At 46.1% G+C, this 23,891-nt stretch overlaps 1 protein-coding gene across 12 annotated transcripts in view; it reads right to left on the bottom strand.

The window, feature by feature from the left end:
• The window catches only part of Itpr1 (inositol 1,4,5-trisphosphate receptor type 1), a 336,728-nt gene that overhangs the window by 2,677 nt on the left and 310,160 nt on the right, over window positions 1-23,891 (bottom strand). For all 12 annotated transcript variants that reach the window (XM_036181157.1, XM_036181158.1, XM_036181166.1 and 9 more), the window contains one exon: window positions 6,967-7,128. In XM_036181157.1, the coding sequence (XP_036037050.1) occupies window positions 6,967-7,128 (162 nt within the window). The remainder of the gene's footprint in view (window positions 1-6,966; window positions 7,129-23,891) is intronic.

Raw genomic sequence — 23,891 nt, 5'->3', positions numbered from 1 at the left:
CAGTACAGTGTCACATACACTGAAGTTTCAGTTTTCACCTCAACTGATTTCCGGTACATACCTAGTACACTTCCTTTAGTTCAAATTTAAAGTGGTTATATTTTTCTTTCTCAAAGCAGAGCACTTAACAGTTTAAGCCAAGATATTATTTTTTGGGCTCCTACGGAATACTTTATTATAATTTAGACAAAAAGATGAACGAAGATTCAATACTTCCATGTGGCAGTTTAAAGTAAGAGTTTTTGTAAGGAGCTGAATGAAAATATTCTAGCTAGCCTCCAAAGTTTACATTCACAAGTTCATCTGAGGAAGGAGGCATTTCACATGGCACATGGAATACATTCATTGTTATGTTAACATGCTAGTTACCTGCTCATCTTATTGATTGATAGTTTAGTTAGTAGTTCAGGTCTGTTCTCCTCAACTGCTCTCTAGACAGGCAATCTTGTGAGGGAATCCATTAGTAATCTTGATCATTTCAAGTATTTAAATGGATTTAGAAATCTTGGCATGCTCACCACCTATGAAAGGGTACTTCCTAAAACGTCCATGAGAAGCTGCTGACATCTTACAGCTCAAAGCTGGCCCATACAACCTTCTCTGTAATGCTTTTGGTAATTGCTGGAACCAGAGAGAAACTCTACACAGACCAGTCTCACCCCTGTTCAGTTAGTCAGTTACTCTATCTTTGTCTTCAACTCACAATTTGTAAAGCTTCCTGCCATCTAGCAAGTGACTGTTTGGCTTCACTTAGAGGCATGAACGGCTGCCTCCCTCTTGGTCCATACTTCCTTTTGATTCTTTCAAGCTGGCTAGCACATCATATTCCCTCCCTCAAAAACCATAAAGGTCCACGGTGTTGTAGGCTGGTGGCCAATTCTTAAACCAGTTCAAATACCTAATACATATGTATCTGATTTTGATTGTTTCCACAGAATGGTTTATAAATGGTTCAACACCAAAACCACCTAGCGAAAATGTAAAAAAATATAGACAAAAGGGACCACAAACAGTTTGGTGTATCAGGTCTGTTGTTGGGGGCTTGGGAATATACATTTCTAACGAGTTCCTGGATGTTGAAGATGTTGCTGGCCTGTATTTGAAGAGCTGGGCATGTACGTTTTGAACATGTTTTCATATACTTTACTTCTTCCTTTTTCTTACACAAAGACAGGTCATCGAGATGATTCTCTGCAACTACGTATACAATAGCACACCATTCGACTGTGTGATCTGCATCGGCTTTAGACTTTTAGATGGGAGGAAGCCGTCTAACCCAATGCCACTGGAAGAATTGGCTATCACTTAGAAACAACTAGAAAGGAGTTAACAAAAAAATAAAATGAAAACCAAACCATCCCCAAAGAGCCATAAAACAGCTAAGGACTAAATCTGTTTGGAAAGGAACCAAGGCCAACAGTATTGGCTACTTAGCTTTCCTACCATTTCTGCCTGTTTTCAAATAGTTTCTGTCTTTACTAGCTCCATTCAAGCTTTTTTACATATACAACCTGTCTGCCTATCTTACCATGAGGCACTATGTGTAACCATTATTGTGTCAGGAAATAGAAATAATGATCAGAATCTATCCCAGTCTCACATAGTGTACTTGCTGGATACCCAAAGCAAAATTGACTCCTGATAAAAGTCTCCATCAGATGCCTACCTAAAGTACCCGAGTCATGGAAAATGTCCTAGTTGTAGAACATTAAAAATTCTCAGTCTCCACTTAGCTGAGGCCAGATGGCGGACTCAATGCTGTGTTGCTTCACAGCTATACAAATACAGACATCACCTTGAAAGTCTCTGTGCTGCCTTTTTGCTTTCGTCAACAGCTTTATAAATCGGATGGAAGCAACATCAAAAAGACCTTGCCTGAGAACACTAGACACAGCACGGATGATCATGAAGTGATTAAAAGTTGGCATAGGGAGGAAGATCACCAACCGTGCACTGATACCTTAGTCTGGCTCAAAACAGATCTTAACACTCTCTGAAAAGCCTCCAGTTACACATGGAAAGCATTCTAAGTTACTGAGGTTCCAAATAGCCAGTGAAGTCCAGCAAGGAGAATTCCTTCCCATGGTTCTGTAGAGTCAGCCAGGTTCAAATGATGAGCCCCAGACACTCAGAAGTTAAAAACAAAACCAAAACAAGAACAATGCCCCCCCCCCTAAAAAAAACAAAAAACCTCCAAAGCACAGTGTCTACTGAACGTGATTATACTGCTTGTATATTATTGCTCAGCCCCTTAGCGGTGTCCCCTGTAACCTGTTAAGTCCTATCTTACTAGCAAACTTTCTCAAGCTCTGAAGGAAGACTGAATAGCCCTGGGTCAATGACTGAAATTGTTCCTCCAGGTCACTGTGAGGAAAGCCTTACTCCCCTTGTCCATTCCCACAGAAACCAGTTTAGAATTCTGCAACACACTGTGTTTAAGTATAATTCACCTGTTGGTTGTTTTGGTGGGGAGACAGCTAGTTCTAGAAGGCAGACACTAGGTCCTCTTTGCCTCTGTATCCTGATATCTAGTGCTGTGTGTGGTATCCGTGGCTTCGAGTTTTGGTTAAAACGAGGAGTCAGGTTAACCTCAATGTATTGCCATTCCTTGAGCATGCCATGCACTGTCATGCGTTTGCCCATGCTGCGTCCCTTCTTGGAAGGCCACTCCTGGAGTTCTCTGCCAGCCCAGAAGCCACCTGCTTGTATGGTTACAAACGCTACATCCTTTTCTCACATTAGGCTACTGTTGGGCCAGCTTCCTCTGTGTTCCCTGGAACTTCATTCACGCCTTCTCTTTGTTTCTTGCTAAACCCAGGGTCCTAGAAGGCAGATGTCTTGGCTCTCTTTCATGAAAAAGGCAACATGCTAATATAATTTAGATGTTCAAGCACTTCTTACATTCCTAGCATGACAGATAAGGGTCACTGTTTTATAGGAAGCCAGTCACATTTTCAAGAAAATTAACCTTTTGCTTAATATTTGCTCTTTTGCACTATGAAGGAAACATGCAAAAAAAATAATTATGAAGTTCTTACATTAGTCTTCCTCCTTGGAATAAGGATGTAAGAGAATCATATTTAGTATTCAGAATCTCTTGGGAGGGGAAGCTAGGAGATGAGATGCATCAGTAATACTTAGAACAGCAATCTAGTCAGACTGAACATCTGACACCCTGATCATGTTTTCACTACTAGATCCTCACAAGGACTTATCCCCCAGTGGGTAGTTTAGAAAAACAACCAGCAAAGACCTGAGTCCATTATCAAAGTCCAAGATTAAAACCTAAACTCATTCCTACTTAAATGGCTATCACTCCGCTGCTGGGCTCTGGGTCAGACCATCTACAGAATAGCTAAGGGATGAAGCAATTTATGGATTTCCCAGTGAATGGCAGTCTTTCATGGCTGTACTAAAATAATGACAGAGTTTCTTGTTCTTGAATCATTTGTGGGGCTTTTAGGTTTTAATCCATTTTGTTGCCCTTTGTGGGCAGGAATTCTTGCAATGACCAGAACCAAATCTGTAACATGCCACTATGAGTTCTTATACACAACAGCTTTAAGAAATGTTTAAAATTCTCCTAACACCAAACCTAATAACATTCAAACTCTTCAGGTTGGTTCGGAGATGATGCATTACAGGCTTGTTAGAAGTTAAATTAAGGAAGCAATTTCTACCTCCTTTTGAATGAAACAATCCCTCCCTGCCCCCAACGCTACTATGGACTATTTTTTTTCCTCCCTATATTTCAGCATCTCGAAACTTGAACAGTTTAATCCTGGTAAAAGAACTTCAAAATGTGCTATTGCGTTTCCATGCTTCTTTGTAGCCTACCACACTTTCCAAGAAAAAAAAAAAGTTCAATTTCAGAATCACTCACAGGGGAAGGGCTTTCTAAAGAGTGGTTCCAACTGCCAACTTGAAAACTGAAATATAACGCAAGAAGGGCAGGGAATTGAACAGTTGAAACCACACAGGGTCTGAGGTGAGTTCACGAATCTTAGTCTATGTTTAGTCAAATGTTAGTTCAATAGGACTAGCTCTACCCTGACCTAAGTTTTCAAAAACTGAGTTTCTACTATGCTCAGCTGTGCACGACAGTGAATGCCTCCTCAGTACCATGAACTATTAAGGTTCTTCCTTAAAAAAGAAAAAAAGAAAGCAAGGGAAAGGGAATTAAAAAAGTCAATCACAGAAAGGCAAACTGAATACAAAACAGAGCAAACAGAATAAAAACAAAATTACTCAGTCACATTAAAGCAGGCCAACACTGGAGGATTAGGGCTTCACACCCTCATGCTGTGATGAACCCTGGGATAAATTTCCCAGGAGCCTTCTCTGCTCTTTTACATCCTCCTCAAGAACACCAGGAACTGGTAAAATGACCCATGCTTTCCTGAGTATCTCCCTACACCCGCCATTCTCGCTGTGTTTCCTCAGCCCAGCTCACACCTTGGGCATGGTTTGCTGGTTGGTGAAGTGGGGCTGAGAGCAGCTTCTGAGTCACCCTCTGTGATAGCTGGAGAATGGTAGCCTCAGCACTGCCTGGACAAGGATTCCCAGCAGAGCCCGGAGGAAAGGGCTGATTTGATCTGACCCCCACAGAATGCTCAGAAACACAACAGTCTGATATGGGACACAAAGTGCCTGAGAGACTCTAGACCTGTGGGCTGAAGACAGATGCCCCAACTTTACAAAGGAACATTAGGTGACTCTCCAGACTGCCAGGTGTCTCTGTCTACTCTTGCAAGCCCCCAAAAGTTGCTTGTATCCTTCTCCCACTTCTCAGGTAATAGTATATCCTTCTGAGGCCTTTGATGTAGTTGAAGACTAGAGTGTTATAATTTCCTTAGTTATGATAAAAGATAAGTTAGATATGAAACCTTAGACTCACAAATATAAGATATAGGGTATCTTCTTTAATTTTGCCACATAGACTAGTTATTGTAAATAGACTAGATATTATAACTGTATTTCCTGCTTGATAATTGTTTTGTTATCTGTAATTTTACTATGTGAAAGTTAAAACCTTCCTTTTTGAAAAAAAGAAAAGGGGAAGTGCTGTGGGATGTTCTGTATGTCAAATGTGTTGCTCTGATTGGTTAATAAATAAAACACTGATTGGCCAGTAGCCCAGCAGGAAGTATAGGCAGGACAAGCAGAGAAGAGAATTCTGAGAAGTGAAAGGCTGAGGCAGAGAGACACTGCCAGCTGCTGCTATGACAAGCGAGATGTAAGGTACTGATAAGCCACAAGCCACGTGGCAAAGTATAGAGTAATAGAAATGGGTTGATTTAAGATATAAGAACTGATAGCAAGAAGCCTGCCATGGCCATAAAGTTTGTAAGCAATATAAGTCTCTGTGTGTTTACTTAGTTGGGTCTGAGCAACTGCGGGTCTGGAGGGTGAGAAAGATTTGTCTTGACCACCGTGGGCCAGGCAGGACCAGAAAAACTAGCTACATAACAGTTTTGTTTCAGACATATTTTAAGGAATTCCCCAGCAAACTGGAACCACCCAGGTGTTCACATTAACAGAGGGCGCCCCTACAGAGCTTTCAAGGATGATAATGAGAAAGAGTTATGAGGAAATGAGAGGAGAGGTAGATGCCCTGCAGAGCTAGGCAGCCTCAGCAGTACCAGTTCTGATACCCTGGGCATGAACTTCAGAACTCTGAAAAATGGCACAGGTGTCATGGTTAGATGCCAATCCAAGACACTGAAATGCAGGAGCTAAGATTTGTTTTGTTTTGTTTTTCACCTAATTTAGAACATCTGATTTGACAAAGCCCCTTGATGCCGCACCTATCCCAAGTGGAAGAAAAAAAGCTTGCTAGGGCTCTCGGGCTGGAGGAACTGAGGCAGACACAGCCACTGATATAGTCAGGAGTCAGCTCAGTCCTGTAAAACACCTGTTAGATGTCTCAGAGCAGGGTGAGTAGTTAATAAAAGCAAAGTGTTCTAGTTAAATCTTCATTAGTTCACTTATTTAGGTTATTATTCATTTTAGGTGGTTGCCAAGCTCTGGGTTGTAGACAGCTCTCATCAATAAGGCCACCTTTTCTCATTGGTCTTTTATTATCTGTATCTTAGTGCATTTGAAAGAAAAGAACTTGAGGCCAAATGGTATCTTAGGGACAGATGGGCAAAATTCAACTGGCAAAGAAATATAATTGAAAGCAGAATTATTAAAAATGTTCTTTAAACTGTCTCAAATGTTTTTTTCTTCTCTATGTAACCTGTGGGTACACCTTGCCACTTACCTACAGGCAGGGCTTGTCCGGTACCCACTGCTGTGCAAACATACCATCTTATCTATGGTGCTGCTTAAAATGCCTTCAGAAACGTAAGACGCTGAGATGTATCGGTTGGTGTGTGGTTATCCCAGTGAGGCTGCTCAAGTTCTTGACCCAGAGCGGCACCTGTTACTACATCACCTATGATTGCTGTGTTCTTAAGGCATCAAAGGTGTGTGTGTGTGTGTGTAGGACAATACACTAGGTTTGGTGTAAATCTGTCACCTCTTGTCAACACACCTTGTGTGTTCCGAGGGGCAGGGTGGGAGCTGTGTTTCTGAGAGGACTAGAAAGCTTTCCTAAGACTGGCAGCTTCTCTCAGGATGCGGAGTTTGAAGACCCTGGGTGAACACTTGAGAAATCACGGGGCTAAGAAGCTAACGCGGAACTAAGCATGGACTCTCTCGTCCCTGAGTCAAGCCCCAAAGGGTACAGCTTTATGCAGCGTGTCATCTTTGGTGCTCAGTGTCTCACTGAAGTCGTTTACATATTCAAATTGCACCCTCAGCAGCACAGAAACGCTGATAGAGTCGTGCAGAGGTGAAATGCTTCAACACTGTAACATGAACACTGCCCATCTCCCCATCAGATCTGAGGGGTGTGACAGTGAGTGGAATGCGCACAGGTGTGTGTGTGGGGGGGGGCGGTGTGGTGCTTCCCTTCTTTACCTGGTCCTTTAGTTCCGACAGCTGGCCAGAAAGATTGGTGACCAGCTTCATGGTGGACTCCAGCTTCTCCTGCAGGTTCCTCAGCTCGTTCTGTTCCCCTTCAGAATCGCTGCTGACCAGGGACATGGCTCTCATCCTGGGGAACCAATCAAGGTTTCTTTCCTAGGATCCACATTGGAAAAAAGCAGGAGTTACTTCAAAAAGTAGAAACAGGGAGAGCCATCTCTTCAAGTCATCCCTCCCATGGACCTCCTCTCCTGCTGCTAGCTCTGCCTGGAGTAGAATGAATAACAGCTGGAGTATGGAGGCCAGAGGTTGATGCAGGAGTCTTCCTTGTTTGCTCCACCCCCTTTCTTTGAGACAGGTCTCATGTAGTATTTACTGGCCCGAAAGTCACTAGGTAGACCAGGCTGGCCTTGAACTCACAGAGATCTGGTTTCTTCTGATTCACAAATGCTGAGGTTATTATTTTGAGAAAAGGTGTCTCACTGCATGTGAGCTCACCAACCTGGCTAACCTCTCTGGCCAGCAAGCCCTAGGGATCCCCACGTCTCTGGGATTACAGGTATGTGCCACCTCGTCTGAGGATCCAAACACAGGTCCTGACGTTTGTGCGGCAAGCATTTTACTGATTGAGCCAACTCCCTAGCCTGGAAAAGCTGTAAGAACACGACGGGACCCTTAATTCTTCCAGGAAGGAACTGCTGTAAAATTAAACATTAGCAGAAAGTAGGCTTCCGATTTAAAGTCCTAACCACAGCAATGGACACCGTCACCATGGCTCCTGTCTTTGTTACTATGGCCCCGTGTTGCCACTGTAGTTCTTGTCTCTGCAAATTATATGGCTGGCAAACTTTGTTTCAGATTAGGGCGAAACAGGCCTAACAAACTTCAGTAATTTAAGTTATGTGCATTCAGGGGCACTGAGTAATTCACATTGCTGCGTAGCCTAAGCCAGAATGTTTCATTTCTGGCCAACTGAAATCCCACCCCTCCCCTTGAAGCCACCATCTAGCTTCTGTCTGTCTCGGAGCCTCTGTCTGCTCTAGGTACCTCACATCATGCTCCCAGAGAATTACACTGGAAAACCCAAACCATCTACAATCACTCTAAAAGCGAAACAATGTTACAGTCTCACCTGTTCTGGCATTGTATTGGACAGATGTATGAATCTGTTGGAAAGGGATTGTTAATAGACTGAGGATGAGGAATAGGCTCCTCAATCCATTTCTGGTTTGTGAGCTTATGACAGGTGCCTCCGTGTCCTTTCCAGCTTGATGCTGCGCACTGTACAAGGCGGGGCCATCGGCCCCACCCAACTCTATCCTTTTGATGTTACAGCTTGTACATGTGAATGGTCTTTCTCACCTCTGGTTGGCAAAGAGGGACTTTTCCTTCTCTCGCCTCACTTCCTTCTGCCCCATGATGCCTTTCTCCTGAACAGCATGCCTCACACTCAGGTTCTGATCAGAGGGGCAGGAATGAGCTCCAGGGGAACTGACTCTTTTCGGATCTAGCCTGTGTCATCCTCACCTGGACCACTCAGGTTCTGATCAGAGGGGCAGGAATGAGCTCCAGGGGAACTGACTCTTTTCGGATCTAGCCAGTGTCATCCTCACCTGGAGCACTTAGATCCTATCAGTATACACTGCATATACTTTTCAAACACCCCTGCACGAAACAACAACACACTATTGTTGCTTTGATCTACCACTGGCTCTCAGCATTTTTCTGGGAGTCAGTCTTTCCTGATACTGATTATTTTTGTCTTTAAACCATATGGTCTCTGCTATAACTACCCTTGCCCACTTCCCCAGACAGCTATAGGCATTATGCAAAAGAAAAGATGCAGCTATATGCCAATAAAACGTTATTTACAAGTGTTAGTGGCTCACTGGGTTTGGACTTTGGATTTGTGTTGGCCAACTTCTGTTGTACATAATAGAGGGTGTTAGTATGCTTCAAATAAAAATCAATCCTCTGTGAGACTCCCATCTAGATAAGACACATGAACTGAGACCATTAAACTATCTTCATCTAAGGTGATCTTGCAGGAAAAGCTATGCAAGGACCAGCTGCAAACTAAAGAAGGGAAACAAATGCTAGCACACCTTTTTTTTGGGGGTGGGGGAGGCTAAAACTCACAGTGTACCTAAGGTGACCCTGAACTCATGATCCTCCTGCCTGTTAGAATAACACACATGTACCACCATGTCCACTTATGTGGCTCTGGGCAAGCACTCTACCAGTTGAGCTACACCCCCAGCTCAGTCACACCTCAAGACACCAGAGGAGTCCAGGAACTCATTCCCAGGAACTCACTACTCTTTAAGGAGAGGGTGGGCAATGCGCTAAAGTGACTAGACCACCGGAGACAGTCAATGTTTGTGGGAGGATGGAGTGATCCTTCATGGACTCTACTCACATGAGCTTCAATTATTCTTTTCTGCTGAAAGAGAAAAATGGCAGTGTCTACCCTGCTATACCCCATGATAAACATTCATGCCACCCTACATTCATTTTAATCAATTTCTCAACAGAAGGACAGGTAAAAGATCAAGCCCACACAACACACCATTTCAAAGCCACTAGCTTAAAAATCAGGTGTTTCTCTACCAGTAATCAGTCTTCCACAGAAGAGCTTCAGTGGCCTGCCAATGATGAGATTCTACCCCATGTCCATCATGTAGACATAGAGCTCTGTGTTCCTCCCCAGGAAGCAGCTCACACTCAAAGGTTGTAATGCTGAGGGAGAAACGAAGCTCATGTTGCAGAAGACAGCAGCATGGGGCTGCTGGGTAGTGGACTTTCTCTCATCAGTGCAAACTAGCCTCTCTGAAGGGACAGAGGGAGCCCACAGAAGTCCAGCTTAGCCAAAGGCCCCAGATAACCAGCCTCACTACTATGCACTTTTGTAGAATGGTCCCAGGGAAGGAGAACAAAGGTTCCAAGTCCTACTGTTACTTTGAAGCTCTGAAGAATGTATGGGTACACCATCAGCTGGGATGAGGGGTGGGAGGTTTACAGATCTCACCACCACAGACGTGAGCAACTCAAATTCTGACTTGGGTGTAGGAGGCAGGATTAAAGCCCATTTGTCAAATAAGATTTTAAGAATTAACTTGTATTTACAAATTGCATATCATTGTAACTGAGTATATGGGTGGGCATCTTATAGTCATTTGAGCTCAAGTATTTAAGAGCAATGAAAGTATTTAAAAGTCTAACAAATTCAACATAAACTGTAGAAGCCCTTATTTCACAAGCTTGGCACTGACAATGGTCCAGTGGCCACACAGATATGGACACTGCATCTGGATCATGGGACCTCTTTAAAAGTAGACATATTTGCTTTGGACACCTAAGTAGGGAGCCAGGTTCCTGTAATGAAAATGAGGAGAGGAGATGTCTAGGCAAGAAAGGGTAGGCTGTGTTGAGTCAAATGAGCAGCCGAGAGAAATAATGAGAACAGAATCTTCTGTGGAACAATCTTTGTACATAAACAATCATAAAGAGATAACTGGCCTATAGCTGGGCAGGAAGAATTGGGCAGGAGAGCCAGACTAGGAGGATGCTGGGAAGAAGAAAGGTGGAATCTGAGAGTCACAAGCCAGACAGGAGAGAAACAACATAGGCAGTTCATAGATTAGGTAAATGAGCCTTGGGGCAGTACATAGATTAATAGGAATGGGTTAATTTAAGTTGTAAGAGCTGGCTGGAGATAAGCCTAAGCTATCGGCCAAGCATTTATAATCAATAATAGGTCTCTATGTGGTTATTTGGGGAGTGGCTGGTGGGGACAGAAAAGTCTGCCTACAGGACCAGCTGATGACAATGCTCTGCGCAGGAGGTCTAAAGGAGTCCAGCACCAGACTCTGAAGGGAGCATGCATGAGGATGTCCTCACTAGAACAGGGCACAGGTGTAATGGATCACAAGTGTGGCTGGAGAAGGAGATGAGGGCAGACAGGCAAGGTAGCTTGGACTGTAGCTGTCTAGTGGCACAAGGGAAGGCCTGGAATAGAAAGAGAGACAGGAGCCAAGTGAGAAGCACGAAATGAAGGAAAAGAAAGGGAAGGAGGTGTGAGAGAAGAGACTCTGTCTTACCAGATGGGGGACATGCACAGCGAGTTGTCACAGGCTCATTTGTGATTAGCTTACTACTGCTGTGCAAACAGATGCTCTGAGGCCAAACTGGTTGTGAGCTCATCCAAGATCTCACTCTCAAATCCCCCAAGTGCTCATCTGCTTAGCAAACCTTCTATAAAAACAAGACAAATTTCCAAAGAGTCTATGTAAGTGAGTTGTTCAAAAGACTCTGGAAGATCCATGCACGGTGTGCACACAGCTTTGGATTTAGGGAACAGTAACACCTGACTGGACAATGACAGATTACAATGAGATTATGCTACAGCAAATTCCCCAGTTCCAGCAGTGACTGCAGGAAGGTCTCTGAACACATGCAAAATGCACACTTTTTCCACCTAAGAATCCTTGATTGAACTTTTACTCCACGCCCCCCTTTTCCTGCTCCATACATGGAACACCTGTGACCTTGGGACATGAAGGCCCTAGTCAAGAGTCCATAAAGCCACCTGCCCACAGAGACAAGGCATCTTTAAACCATAGTAAACTGAAATAGTGCTGTGGAACACTCTTTCAAACTTAGGTAGCATGAGAGGCCATGCATTTGCTGTGGGCTACTATGGGTCAGGTGTTCTGACCATGGGATAACATTCACTCTCCGTTTCTTTAGGAAGTCTTCCATACAAGAGTAGGAAAAAGACCTCTTCACTGCAAATTCTCCTTTGATGCCTCCTTAAATTTGTAATATGAAACTTGGGTAGGAGGAACCCCACTAAAATTCTAATTCATACAAGACAAGCTCAGTGGAACAGAATCTGAGTTCCATGATGGGCAGACCTTGTTCTGTTCTGCACTGAAATGGACAGATTCTCAAATGTGAGATCTTTGGTATCCCCAGTATTTTAATTAATCACCTGGCCGTTAGGTCAAATCTCCAATTACACAGTAGTTAAAATTAATTAGCAATTCTAGCCAAACCCTTTCTCAATTTCCAGGTGGTTTTGCATGTGGCTCAGTAGGACAGCTCCTGCTGGGGTAAGGTTTCTCACCAAGAGGTTTCTGATCTACATGGAGAATCAATCTGAAAGGAAAATGTTCAGAATATTCCAATCACAGTGAAGGTTTCTCTCTCTCTCTCTCTCTCTCTCTCTCTCTCTCTCTCTCTCTCTCTCTCTCTGTGTGTGTGTGTGTGTGTGTGTGTGTGTGTGTGTGTGTGTGTGTGTGTATGTGTGGTGGTGATGGTGAATTTGAATCCTGAGATTTTTTTATGTCATTACTAGCTTGCTATCCACAACTCCTGTCACCCATAACTCTCCAGCCAGTGTGTGAAGGCCTATACATCTGTCTGCAGACTCTTGACCTGAGATCTACTCAGGACCTAAAACATGCCATTGTCTTGGTTTTGCTTGCATTTTTGGGAAAGCCATCTTTGACCAAGATACTCGGTTTATAAATGAATTTGAATTTTGGGGAATGTATTTAGTTGGGGTGGGTGTATCACACAGCTTCTGCCACTCTGGGTCTGATCTATCCCTCTCTACTCTTCTCACTGGGCTTGTGGCTGGCATCTCACATGCTGATGCTATGAGGCACCGTCTGCCCTGGTCCTCCCACATTCCAGCCAGGCAGTTCCCATCATTGCACATGCTTCCTCTGTCAGAGAACACAGACTAACTGAAGCCACAGCCGGAAGCAGGCTGACCACAAGCGCTCAAGCTCTGCTTAGTTCTTTTCTAGGTGAAGTTGGAAAAGTCCCTGCAAGGAGGAAGACTGAAATTTTAGACACGGGGGTGGTACTGACTGGCCACTTCAATGTGTCCTCGACTGGGAAGAGCGTGTGTGTGGGGGTGGGGGGGTGGGGGTGGGGGTGGGGAGCAGAGCCAGGGAGAGGAAGGGCAGAGGCGGCAGGAGTGCAGGAGGATGGACTGTGTGTTGCAGATGCTAACTGTGCTGGGAAGCAGGTGTTTTCTTCCCAGGTTCAAGTATAGATGCTGTTCTGAGAAAGACTCCAGAGAATCCATCACCTCCTCAGAGGGAGCCTGCTCAGGCAGCAAATTCTGTTTACTGACTAAACAAGGGAAGGTTACTTCCCCAACCCTTTGTTCTTTCATAGAAAGATTAGAACGTGAGGATGGGGGCGGGGGACAAAGGGTCAGCACGTGGGTCATGGAAGAGAGGACAAGTTTTAGAAAATGGAACTGTTGCTTTACTCCCAGGTAACCCATCTGGGAAGAATCCAGATGCAAAGGCTATCTCTTCAACCCAGATGGCAGCTGCATCTCTACGTATTTTACCACACAAGAAGAGCGACATGATTAAAAGAAGGTATGGTAGGGGGAGGCCAGGCTGGAGTTCAGTCTTCACCCCTCAGGCTGCTTCGAGGAGGAGGGAGACCGAGGGGATGATTTTACCAAAGCAGACATGAGGGTGCCCAGCAGACCTGGAATCAACCGTCCCCTTGCTGAGCAAGGCTGGATCATTTGTACAGAAGAAGAAGAAAGTAACCATTCTTTAGAGTGCATTTTCTCTTAGTGCTCGGTGACTTTGGAATTTATGTATTAAAAACCCCTAAAAAGCACATTCCAGCTCGGTGCTAGTGACATCAGTGGATGCTGCAGGCTCAGAAGGGAGAGGCCAATGAGGCACGGAGGTTTTTAGGGCAGTGAAGCCAGTTTGTTTGACTCTGTAATTACAAACCACACGTTTGTCTACACACTGGATGTGTAACACCAAGAGAGCCCCTAATGCAAACCATGACTTTCACAACAGTGTCTAGTATTTGTATGTCAGCTGTAGGATGTGTGCCTCAGTAGCACACATTTTTAACTGGGCTAACTGGAGAGAAGGAAGGAAGGGAAGGAAGAGAAGAAAAAGAGAGGAGGTGAGAAGTAATACATGGAAAAATGTACTTCCTGCTCCATTTCTCTGTAAACCTAAGATTGCTCAAGAAAAAAAAAAAACCAAACAAACAAACAAACAAACAAAAAACGTTTGTTAACTGAGAAACAAAACTGACCTTTTACCTGGAATTTCATTGCTACCCCAAATAAGCTACCAACAAGAACCGGGTCAAGCCAAACCACACTGACATTGCTCTTTCATAGCTTCTATAGACTTCTACCACAGGTCTGCAACTGTAGGAAGAGCAATGGACTGGATCAGAACGGAGGCAGAGATACAGATGACTTTCTCCATGCACACGGCACAGAATGAGCTAGCTCATTTAGCTCATGGTTTTGTTTTTTTTTTTTCCTTTTTCTCTCTTCCTTTCTTTTAAAAAAAAAACATCACCAGCTACTGTACTTGGTGACTATGAGGAACAAATGGCTGTGACTGGGTCCCCTAAACTGGATGATATTGTGCAAAATCATTATAAATCAATAATGCCATTTACCCAAGGTCATGGAGCTCACTTAGAGGCAATGCTGTAACCTAGATAACAACCTAACTCCTACCTAAGTTACTTCCTTTCTTTGGGTTAAGGTTTCAGAGACCCTGTTTTCTCTTTTATCAGGAGGGTTGTCCACGCTGCTCCCAACCTGATGTGTCAGTCTGGCTGCTTCTGAGCTCAGAGTGACATTGCCAAGACAGGCATATTATATAATCTTCAGCTGGGCTGTGGTGACCTATTACCCTTCCTAGACTCAGTTAAGAGTTGTTCTTGGATGATACAGTATAACAAAGACCAGCTTGTGCCAGCAGAGAGAACCGCACCCATTTCTGATGAAATTCCTACCAACAGCCAGCTGCACAATCATCCTTTCAAGTCAATCTGGGGCCACAGGTGAAGTGTTCCCTGGGCACCCATGGGGACTGTGAGAAGGCAGAGTTCACCACTGGGAGTGACACTCCTGGATCCTGGGTCCTGAGTACCCGGTGCTGCCACGTTGAACAAACCAGAGGTCAGAGTGGAGAGGGAGGGGGCCAGTTGCCTGTGCTAGGCAAGGCAGGCAGGGCTGGCCCTTTTGAGACTTAATAAGAAACGAGCTGGCAAAAATCCCCCTTTTCCTGAATCCAGCATCCAAGCTGGCTTCAGAAATGCTACTCAGGCAGCTTCCCTTGCATTTTCCACTTGCTGAGAACTGACCAGAACATTTCTATAGTTGTATATAGAGATCTTGGCAATTTTCAGATTCTTTCAGGGGTCTATGAGTTTTCAATTTTGACATAGTTAACTGAATCCAGTGGTCTCTTGTTTGTTTTATGCTTACCTTGATAACTAACTTCCTAAAATCTTTTGCTTTGTTTCAGGGGAAAGCACTTCTATTTTCCTTTGAACAGATACAAAGGCACATAGCTGGGTGTGGTGGTGCAAGCCTTTAATCTTGGCACTTGGAAGGCAGAGGCAGGCAGGTCTCTGTGAGTTCAAGGAGAGCCTGGTCTACATAGGGAGTTCTGGGCCAGCTAGGGCTACATAGTGAGACCCTGTCTCAACACACACACACACACACACACACACACACACACACACACACACCACCACACCCCAGCTAATAGAACAATGGTGTTCTTTCTGAGCTCTTTCAACTGGGTTTACAGAACAGGAAACTCGAAACTTAAGCTCTGTCCAGGGTCACTGCTGTGTAGATACTCTGAGGGCAGGCTAGGAATATGCTACCATTATTACTGCCCACAGGGTTCTCAAGGAAGTAAAGAGCTGGTGTGTACTTACTGACCCAAAAATGATTCGCAAGGATAGTGCCACCTCTGAAGAATGCCAGAGCTCACCTATTAGATGCCTATTCCCAATCTCCAGATAGCCACAAGCTTGATCATTCAGGTTACCTCTGACACCACTTTGTAAGTTACGTGGTGGAGTTTCAGAGCTAACAAGTACACAAGACACCACCCCACCCCACCCTGCCCGCTGCCCATCTTTTCTTCTTTATGGAACAGGCACTAAAGGGAAGGTCAGTGAAGGTGACAACCCAGAGTCCCATCCACCTGTATATCCATCTCTACAGATGCCCTTCCACCTTTCCATGAGAATCTCGGAGGCATTCTAGGAAGTGTCACTGTACAAAGACAGGCCTTAAAGGATTTTCAGTGTATGCACTAGAGAAAGACAATCCATTTCACAGTATTTTCAGGTTGAGGTTTCTATCTCTTTATAGACTTTTTTTTTTTTTTTTTTTAATGGCTCCACACTTGTGGTAGCAATGATACTACTGCCTGGTTCTAGCAGCCAAAGTCAGTACTATAATCACGAAGAATGAGTCCAAGAGTTAAGGGGAAGGAGTTACAAATGTAGCTAGGATGAGTGGCAGCCCAGTGGACTGTTTGCTGGAGGAAAGAACAGGAGGGGGGCTGAGTGCATCTTTTTGAGTTTATGAGATCTGTCTTGTTGGGTGATATGTGTGTATGGATATTGATTGTAGGCATATGAGCATGTGCTCCCCTGGGTGGTGAAACACTCAGTATGGCTCTAACGAGCCTTTGCTGGCACAACGCTCACACTCTGCAGCCTGGAAGACCAGAGTCTCAGTCAGGTGGTCCCCACTCCCCATGGTCCCCCCCTTCAGCACTTCATATCCTTTAGGGCAGAGGATGGTTGATGCTCCATTTTCTGTCAGAAACCATCTAGCATACAGACTGTGGAAAATCCAGAGCATCGCTGGAGCCGCCGGACGCCATTTGCTTCCCAGCACAGAGAGAGGTGTCCATAAAATGCACAGGAAGGAGGCGGTGGCCCCACCCCCTCTACCCCAGAGGACAGAACATGTTAGGAAGTAAGGTGGGGCAACCTAAGCTGAGCAAGTGCTTTGTGAGGTTGCCACCAACAGGAACCCAAGCTCAGGCGCAGAGGGTGGGGTGAGAGCCTAGCTGGCTGGCTGGCTGGCTGGGAGGCGCGCTCAATGGTGCTGACACACAGTTTCCAGCCTCGGAGAAGTCGGTGCCAAATCCCTCTCCACTTCTCTTTCACCCTGATATTCTTGAACTTGGCCATGGTGTCAGCTAACTCCAGGAGGCGTTCTGGGAATCATATTTAGAGGGCAGCACAAGCTGTCTCCTCACTTATGGCATCTAAAGGGCTTCTGACCAATGCTTATGGCCTTCCAGGTTAGGCACAAAGCTGTCGCTATGGCACTGGGGATACCGAAACATTGATATTGCTGCCCCAGGAATTTATCAGGACACTCCCTTCCTCCAAGCAGCCTCCCTTGATTTGCAGAATTGAAGTCCAAACCCGTTACTGTGTGCCTGAATGGAATCAATGTCACATTACCAATGCCAGGACAAAGCAGAGCTGGCGGAAACTCGGGCACCACAGGTCAGGGTGAAGCTGGCTGCATGCTCCGTCAGGCTCTGCTCCCTCTACATGGCTAGCAGGGGCTCCAATATGAAGGCACTCTAATTCTAATTTCCCTAGGGGAGTCTTTCCTGGATGGCTGTGACATCTTATGACACATTTCCTTATGCTGGGCAGCTCTTTCTCCAGACATCCAGAGCCTCCATCTTATCTAGCTATGATCCACAAAAGGTCTCCATGCCAACCCTTGGACTACCCCTGGCAGAAAGTTACTGTCCCTGTACTGAAGAGTGCCCGCCTGCCGATTATAGAGCACCCCACTCTCTCAGGTCAAGCAAAGTGCAAGACTTGGGCCACTTCTGCTTTCCAACAGAAGGGAGTGACTGACAGGCAGGCAGAGGCGGGCACTCACTTCCCATTCTGGTCTTTTAGCCTTGCTAGCAGTTGCTTTCTGACTGTTTACTTCCTGTGTCTTCTTATCAACTACAGACAAACAAGCGGGGCCCAGCTCTCCTCACCCGCTTTCCAATTATCTCACCACAGTCCCTCAGAGACCTTTCATGCTGCATACTTTGCTAATACAATTTATTTGCCTGGCACATTCAAGGAGCAGACCTTTTCAGGGTTTGAAAAGAAAGAAAGAAAGAAAAACAAAACAAAATAACAACCCCAGCCCCCCCCAAATCCTCACCTTGCTTTTTGGATACAAATTGCATTAGGCTTTTAAGGGAAGCATTTTCCAAGAATGCAAAAGCTACTGGGCCCCTCCCCTGCCGGGCAGAAGCACTCCATTACCTGAGAGGGGATTACCAGAGAAGAGTCCACAGCTGTGAGAAAGAGTCAGCGTGGGGCTTAAGGGATGTCAGATCAGACATTCTCCTGTTTAATTGTCCCTGAGTGAAGCTCCTGGGCGTGAGTCACCTGGGTGTGGAAGCTGTCTGCCTGGTGGGTCTGAGGGCTCCTCTAGCATCCCGTCTTTACACTCTACTCTCTGTCTCCCACCAGATTTGGCCACCAAGGAATATTCTTCTGTGTCAAGTGGAAGCAAGGGTAGAGGTGTTTAGCATATATTCCCAATGAATTTTCACCAGAGCTGTATGCTCTCTGTCCCACCTCGTCATCTCTACACTCTGGAGCACTTGAGGTGGTCACCTGGGAGCCGTGCTGGCTGTCCACAGCTTTTGAGACTTAAACCCCATCTAACCACAAAGCTCTAGGCCTGCTGATTTATGCATTAGCCAGCCAGCATTACCTAGGAGATCTTCTTTCAGGCTCTCCTCCCTATTCCCCATGGGGCTGTTTCTGCCTCTTTTAAAAATGATTAATTCCATATGTTAGGGAGATGAGGCAGCCCGGTGACAAAGGCTGTGGGGCTCCTGACCCACAGGGCTGTGTGCAGGTGCATGCACCCACAAGCCTACCTGCAAGTGTACCTGGCGGTGTGGGCTGGGGCAAGTGGAGGCTGAATTGTGGCTCAGCATCTCTGGTCCGGTTGTGGGACCCTGGAGAGGCTGATTTACCTATATAAGCTTTAGGTTCCCAGGTGTGAACTGTTTACATCTTGCTGGGTGTAGGGTGAACAAGATGTGGCGTACAGAGTGTGCGCCTCCTACAAGTTGGTTAGTGATAACCTAGGACAGGCAACGGTCAGTCAGCCCTGCTTTTGTCATGAGCATCCTTGCAGCCATTCAAGACACTGGGCGAAACACACCCTCCTCAGTCACCTCTCGGCCCTGGGCCATGCCATCTATCGCAGAGGAGAGAAGCACTCAGAACATCCCAGGATACTCTACCCAGTCACCCTACTTCTATTTAGTTCACTCAGAAACACTTGTGGGGAAAAAAAAAAAAAAAAGGCCTAAGACTACGAGGCGGAATTTCAAGATACATAAGTGAAATCTATGTTTAGTTAGCAAAACAAATCCATTTATTTTTAAAAAAGCACTCTTCCTTTTAATGTTTCTTGTGCTTCTAACATCCAAGAAGAATTCAGGCTTCTGTCTTGAATACAGTAGAAAAATGGGCTACTGCGTCTTTCTGGGAATCATGTATTTTATCTCTTACCTGTGATGCCCCCATTTATATAGTGTTTAAATCCTCCTGGGCATATAGTTCAGAGTGGATTCCTGCCAGTATCACTGCCTTTCAACTTAACATCTACAGACAAGCACAAATCCTCAGTTCAGTGGGCACAGAACAAGCCACTGATGTAAAAATTATACAAAAGGGCAGGTAGCATGTGTATGACTGTGGAAATGCACATGTAGACCAAGATTAATCAAACTCCTTAAGCTATCACCATGACTGGAGGTCCTGTGAGAACAGGCAACCTTATTTATTTCTTTGTTTCCATCTGAGCAGCCAGGGGCTATGTGAGGTCACTCTGCAGTCACAGCTTGCCTGGGAACTGAGGTGATGGAGGCGACATCATTTCTATATATTAAGCTGCATCTGCATCATAGGGGCAGGGGACAGAAGAAAGTAAGTTTCTCTTGGAGTCATAGCACCACCTTCCAACAGGGGCTGCAACCAAGGGTCAGGTCTACTGATGAACCAAGAGGAATCCCAGGACTCAATCGCAGAATCCGTGGACCGTTCTCTGAATCCACAGAAGCCCCACCGACACTGGAGAAAGGGAAAGGCACAGGGGTCTTTCCACATAGGGTGTTATTAAAATCAACATGGCTTAGTGACAACGAAGGCGGCAGCCAAGCATCTCCCACATGGATGGAACTACAAGAACGCTCCTGGCAGCTCTTCTGTCTGTCACCATGTGGCCCTCTGTTTGCTGGCTGCTGAGCTTAGGCCTGCCCGCCAGCTGTTGTCCTCCACACCCTCCTGCCACCCTTCTGGTCTTATCTGTCCAGCCCCAGATGGATGTGTGAGGTGGCATCAATGAATTTATGTACCAGATGCTCAATGGGGCAGTGAGGTCCAGTGACTTGTTGGGGATTACAGCCTGTGAAGAAGCAGAGCTGCCACTCAAACCTGGACCTTCTGTCCCCAAATCCAATCCTTGGGGAGGGATGGGCTTTGTGGGAATAGCACTAATGCAACAAGAGAGGGTGACCCGATGGCTAAAAGGAGGGAGATGAGGACCGATGTCATGTTCTGCCTGAGTGACATTTAATTTATGGGTGAATGGCTGGGAATTTCTCCACTGCAAGATAGAGTTGTCTCTTTCCCCCCTAGGGGTAGCAAGACATGCACAATTGCTCTTGACGGACAGGACAGGTCTTGCTACCAAGACTTGTGGGCCGTTTCTTGACTGGACTAGAGAAGGTGATGGAGCTGACACAGTGAGCCTGTCTTCTGGGGGCATTGTTTACTTTGAGGAAAGGTCTCATGTAGCTCAGGCTGGCCTCAAACTCCTGAAATCCTGTCTCCACATCCTGAGTGCTTGGATTACAGGTGTGAGCCACCACATACCTAGCTGTCATGTTTTTATGCAGGTTGGCCATTTCCAAAGAGAGACGTGTGCCTTGGGGACATGCATGTAGGCAAAGGGGTCCTTTGCCCACCCTCAGGCAACTTCCTCATCCTACCCATCCATGTTCACTCATGGCTAGTCAACTCTCCTTCTCCCTGAATCATACCCCACTAGCCAGATGCTAGCTTTGGGAGATGAGGCTCATTTTATATGTCTGTTGCCTCTGTCTGAAAGGTGCTGTCCTTGAGGTACCGGGAGTCCTTTTCCCTTCTGAATGGCCACCTGAGGCTTTCCACTTGGTCTCCTGCATGGCCTTTTAGCAGCTGTCACCGAGCAGATCTCCCAGAAGCTCTGGGATCTTACCCAGTAGGCTAACGGAGAGCAGTGGAAGATTTAGACATCATCTCCCCTGTCAGGCAGTTGGTGTCCTTCTTGCTGACCACACACCACTAAAGAACCCTTTTCAAGGATTCTTTCAAAGACATGCAGTGTACAGAAGGGAGTGGCCCTGCCAGGCTTTACCTTCCACCTCTGACAGCAGTAACAACAGTATCCAAGCGTTGACCTGTCACAGAGCTTTGTTTCCCGCCCAGGATCAGTGAGTGGGAGGCTTGCCTCAGAGGAGATGTTGGGGAGGCCTCTCCTCCTGACCGAAGCAGCTTCCGCATAGCATGAGCTCATGGGGTTACAACATAGGCATATGACCTGCTGCACTATAGCTCTGAGGGCCCAGGAGATTGACACCCCTGTCGGTGAAGCTGAGCACTCTCAGATCCTGTCCTGCTATGTTTAACTATCCATGTCAGGGAATTCATGTGGCACCAAGTTGAATCACCACTACAAACAGCACTGGCAAAAGGCTTTGGCTGGAGGCTCTAACACTCTTCTGTGCCATCTTTACACACAAAACAACAGGCTCCCTGGCAGTGCTGACATTCAGAGTGAAGAACCCTTTGATGCGCTAGATTTCCATGCTTTCTGGACAAGACAGCTCATCCAATCGAAGCACAGTGCAGACAGGAAGCACAGTGCATGCTCAGGTCCTCAGAGCATTTTAAATGCAGAGGACTCTGACCAGGCTGTGTGGCAGGCAAGGAAGGAGTCACTGTGGCTTTAAATCCCAGTCAAGTGACTTCAGTAAGTCTCTATGATTGAGACAGAAGCCCAAAGGGCCCCAGACTTTCCTATGACCATACTGTAAGGTAATTAACAGAAAGTTTCACAATCAGCCCTGGAAAGATGAAAAGACAGGACACAGCCAAACACTTGAAAGAAAAGCCCAGGTCACCGTGCATGCATGTGGCAGTGAGCAGGCTGATAAAACACGGGCTTATTTGCCAGTGTCAACCACTGGAGGAAGAGAATCAGAGGGCTGATGTCCCATTAGAGTGTCCTGACCCTGTGGGAACTGGCTCTGACTCTGTCTGATCCCACCTGACTAGGTCTCGCAAGCACTCTGCCAGCTGCCTCCCACTGAAGTGTTACAGGAGGTGATTTCTGAAAGCCAGCTTAACACCTTCTAAGCTAGGTGTGGGTAGGCACCCACCCCGGCCTTACTTTCATCTATACCTATCCTGGTGCTAGTACCAACGAAGTGCCACCCAAAGGCTCACGTGCTAAAGGCTTGTTCCCCAACTGCAGTATCTAATCCTTGACAAGTGGCTGCATTAGGAACACCGTCTTAATGGATCAGTCCTTTGGATGACATCGTTTAAAGGTCGAAACTTCCAGAGGTAGGGCCTAGTTGGAGGAAGTAGGTCATTGGGAATTTCACTATATTTTTTGGTCTCTTTCTCTCATGTGAGTATTTGCCCACGTGAACTCACCTGGGCATGTACACATGGAGGCTGAAGGTTGTCAATGGGTGTGGTCATAGTTAGCTCTAACTGCCAACGTTGGCATAGCCAAGAGTCACCTGAGAAAGAAAGTCTCAATCGAGGAACTGCTCAGGTCCAGTTGGCCTATGGGCACGTCTAGGGGGCATTTCTTGGCTTGCTGATTCATGTAGGAGGTCTCAGCAGCACCCATTCCTAGCTTGTAGTCCTGGGCTCTAAGAAAGCTAGTGAGCCTGTGAGGAAAGCACCATTTACTTCTCTCTAGTTTCTGTTTCAAGTTCTTGCTGGACTTCCTGCCCTTGATTTCCGCGATGACGGACTGATTTGAAAGTGTAAGTCAGAGAAGCCCCTTCCCTTGGTCAGTGTTGTAGCACACAGGCAGGAAGACAATGGGACCAGTTCTCCTCTATTGCTTTCCACGCCGCTGTGTTTTTTTGAGCCAGGGTCTCTCATGGACCCTGCTGCTCATCATTGTCTAGTCCCTCCGGCCAGCAAGCTCCAGGGAGGTGACTGTCTCGGTGGCCCCAGCCCTGGGGTTACAGGCGTGCCCCACCAAGCCTGGCTTTTAATGTGGGTGCTGGGATCTGAACTCAGGTCCTCATGCTTATACAGTAAGCACTCTACTCACTGCGCCATCTCCTGGGCCCAGAATTGGCCTTTAAAGGATGGCATCTCTTTCTGTCCTCTGGCCTCCGAGGTGAGGAGGTGAGTGACTTTGGTCTGCCATACCCTTCCCCAACAATGCTCTGCTTCACTACAACTCAGAAACAAGAGAGCCATCTCACCATGGACCCAAACACCTGAAATCGAGCCCGAACAAACCCTTCTTCTTTGGCTCTTTAGCAGGCATTTGTTACTGTGAGGACAGGACGATCCACGCACCCCTCACTCCTGAGGGCGTGTCCTCTTTCTGCTAACCTGGGGCTCCTCTCTCCTGACCATTTTCAGACCCTTTTCGGAAACATGCTCTGCTGCTTGTTTCCTCTTACCAGTCCCACCCCAGTGCCGCATGCAGGGTAGTTACAGTGACCAAATACAATGCTAGACGCGCCAGCACCTTACAAATGGCGAGAGCTGCATTCAGAAAGCTTTGGCAGTGCTTTCCCTTAGCAGTTGCATGGGCTGTCTTATTACTGTCGTCTCTGTGTGTGCACGTGCGTGTGCGTGTACAGGCCAGAGGTTGACACCAAGTGCCTTCTTCTGCTCTCCATCCTTTTTCTTTTCTTTTCTTTCTTTGTTTTTTAAAAGCTTTCTTTTTCTTCCTTTTTATATGTATGAGTGCTTTGCCTGCATGTCTGTCTCAGCACCCGTCTAGTACTCAGAGG

The sequence above is a fragment of the Onychomys torridus genome, chromosome 3, assembly GCF_903995425.1.
Source record: "Onychomys torridus chromosome 3, mOncTor1.1, whole genome shotgun sequence".
NCBI classification, from domain to species: Eukaryota; Metazoa; Chordata; class Mammalia; order Rodentia; family Cricetidae; genus Onychomys; species Onychomys torridus.
Note: the sequence above shows the minus strand (reverse complement) of the source record. Positions and strands in the feature narration are given on the sequence as shown.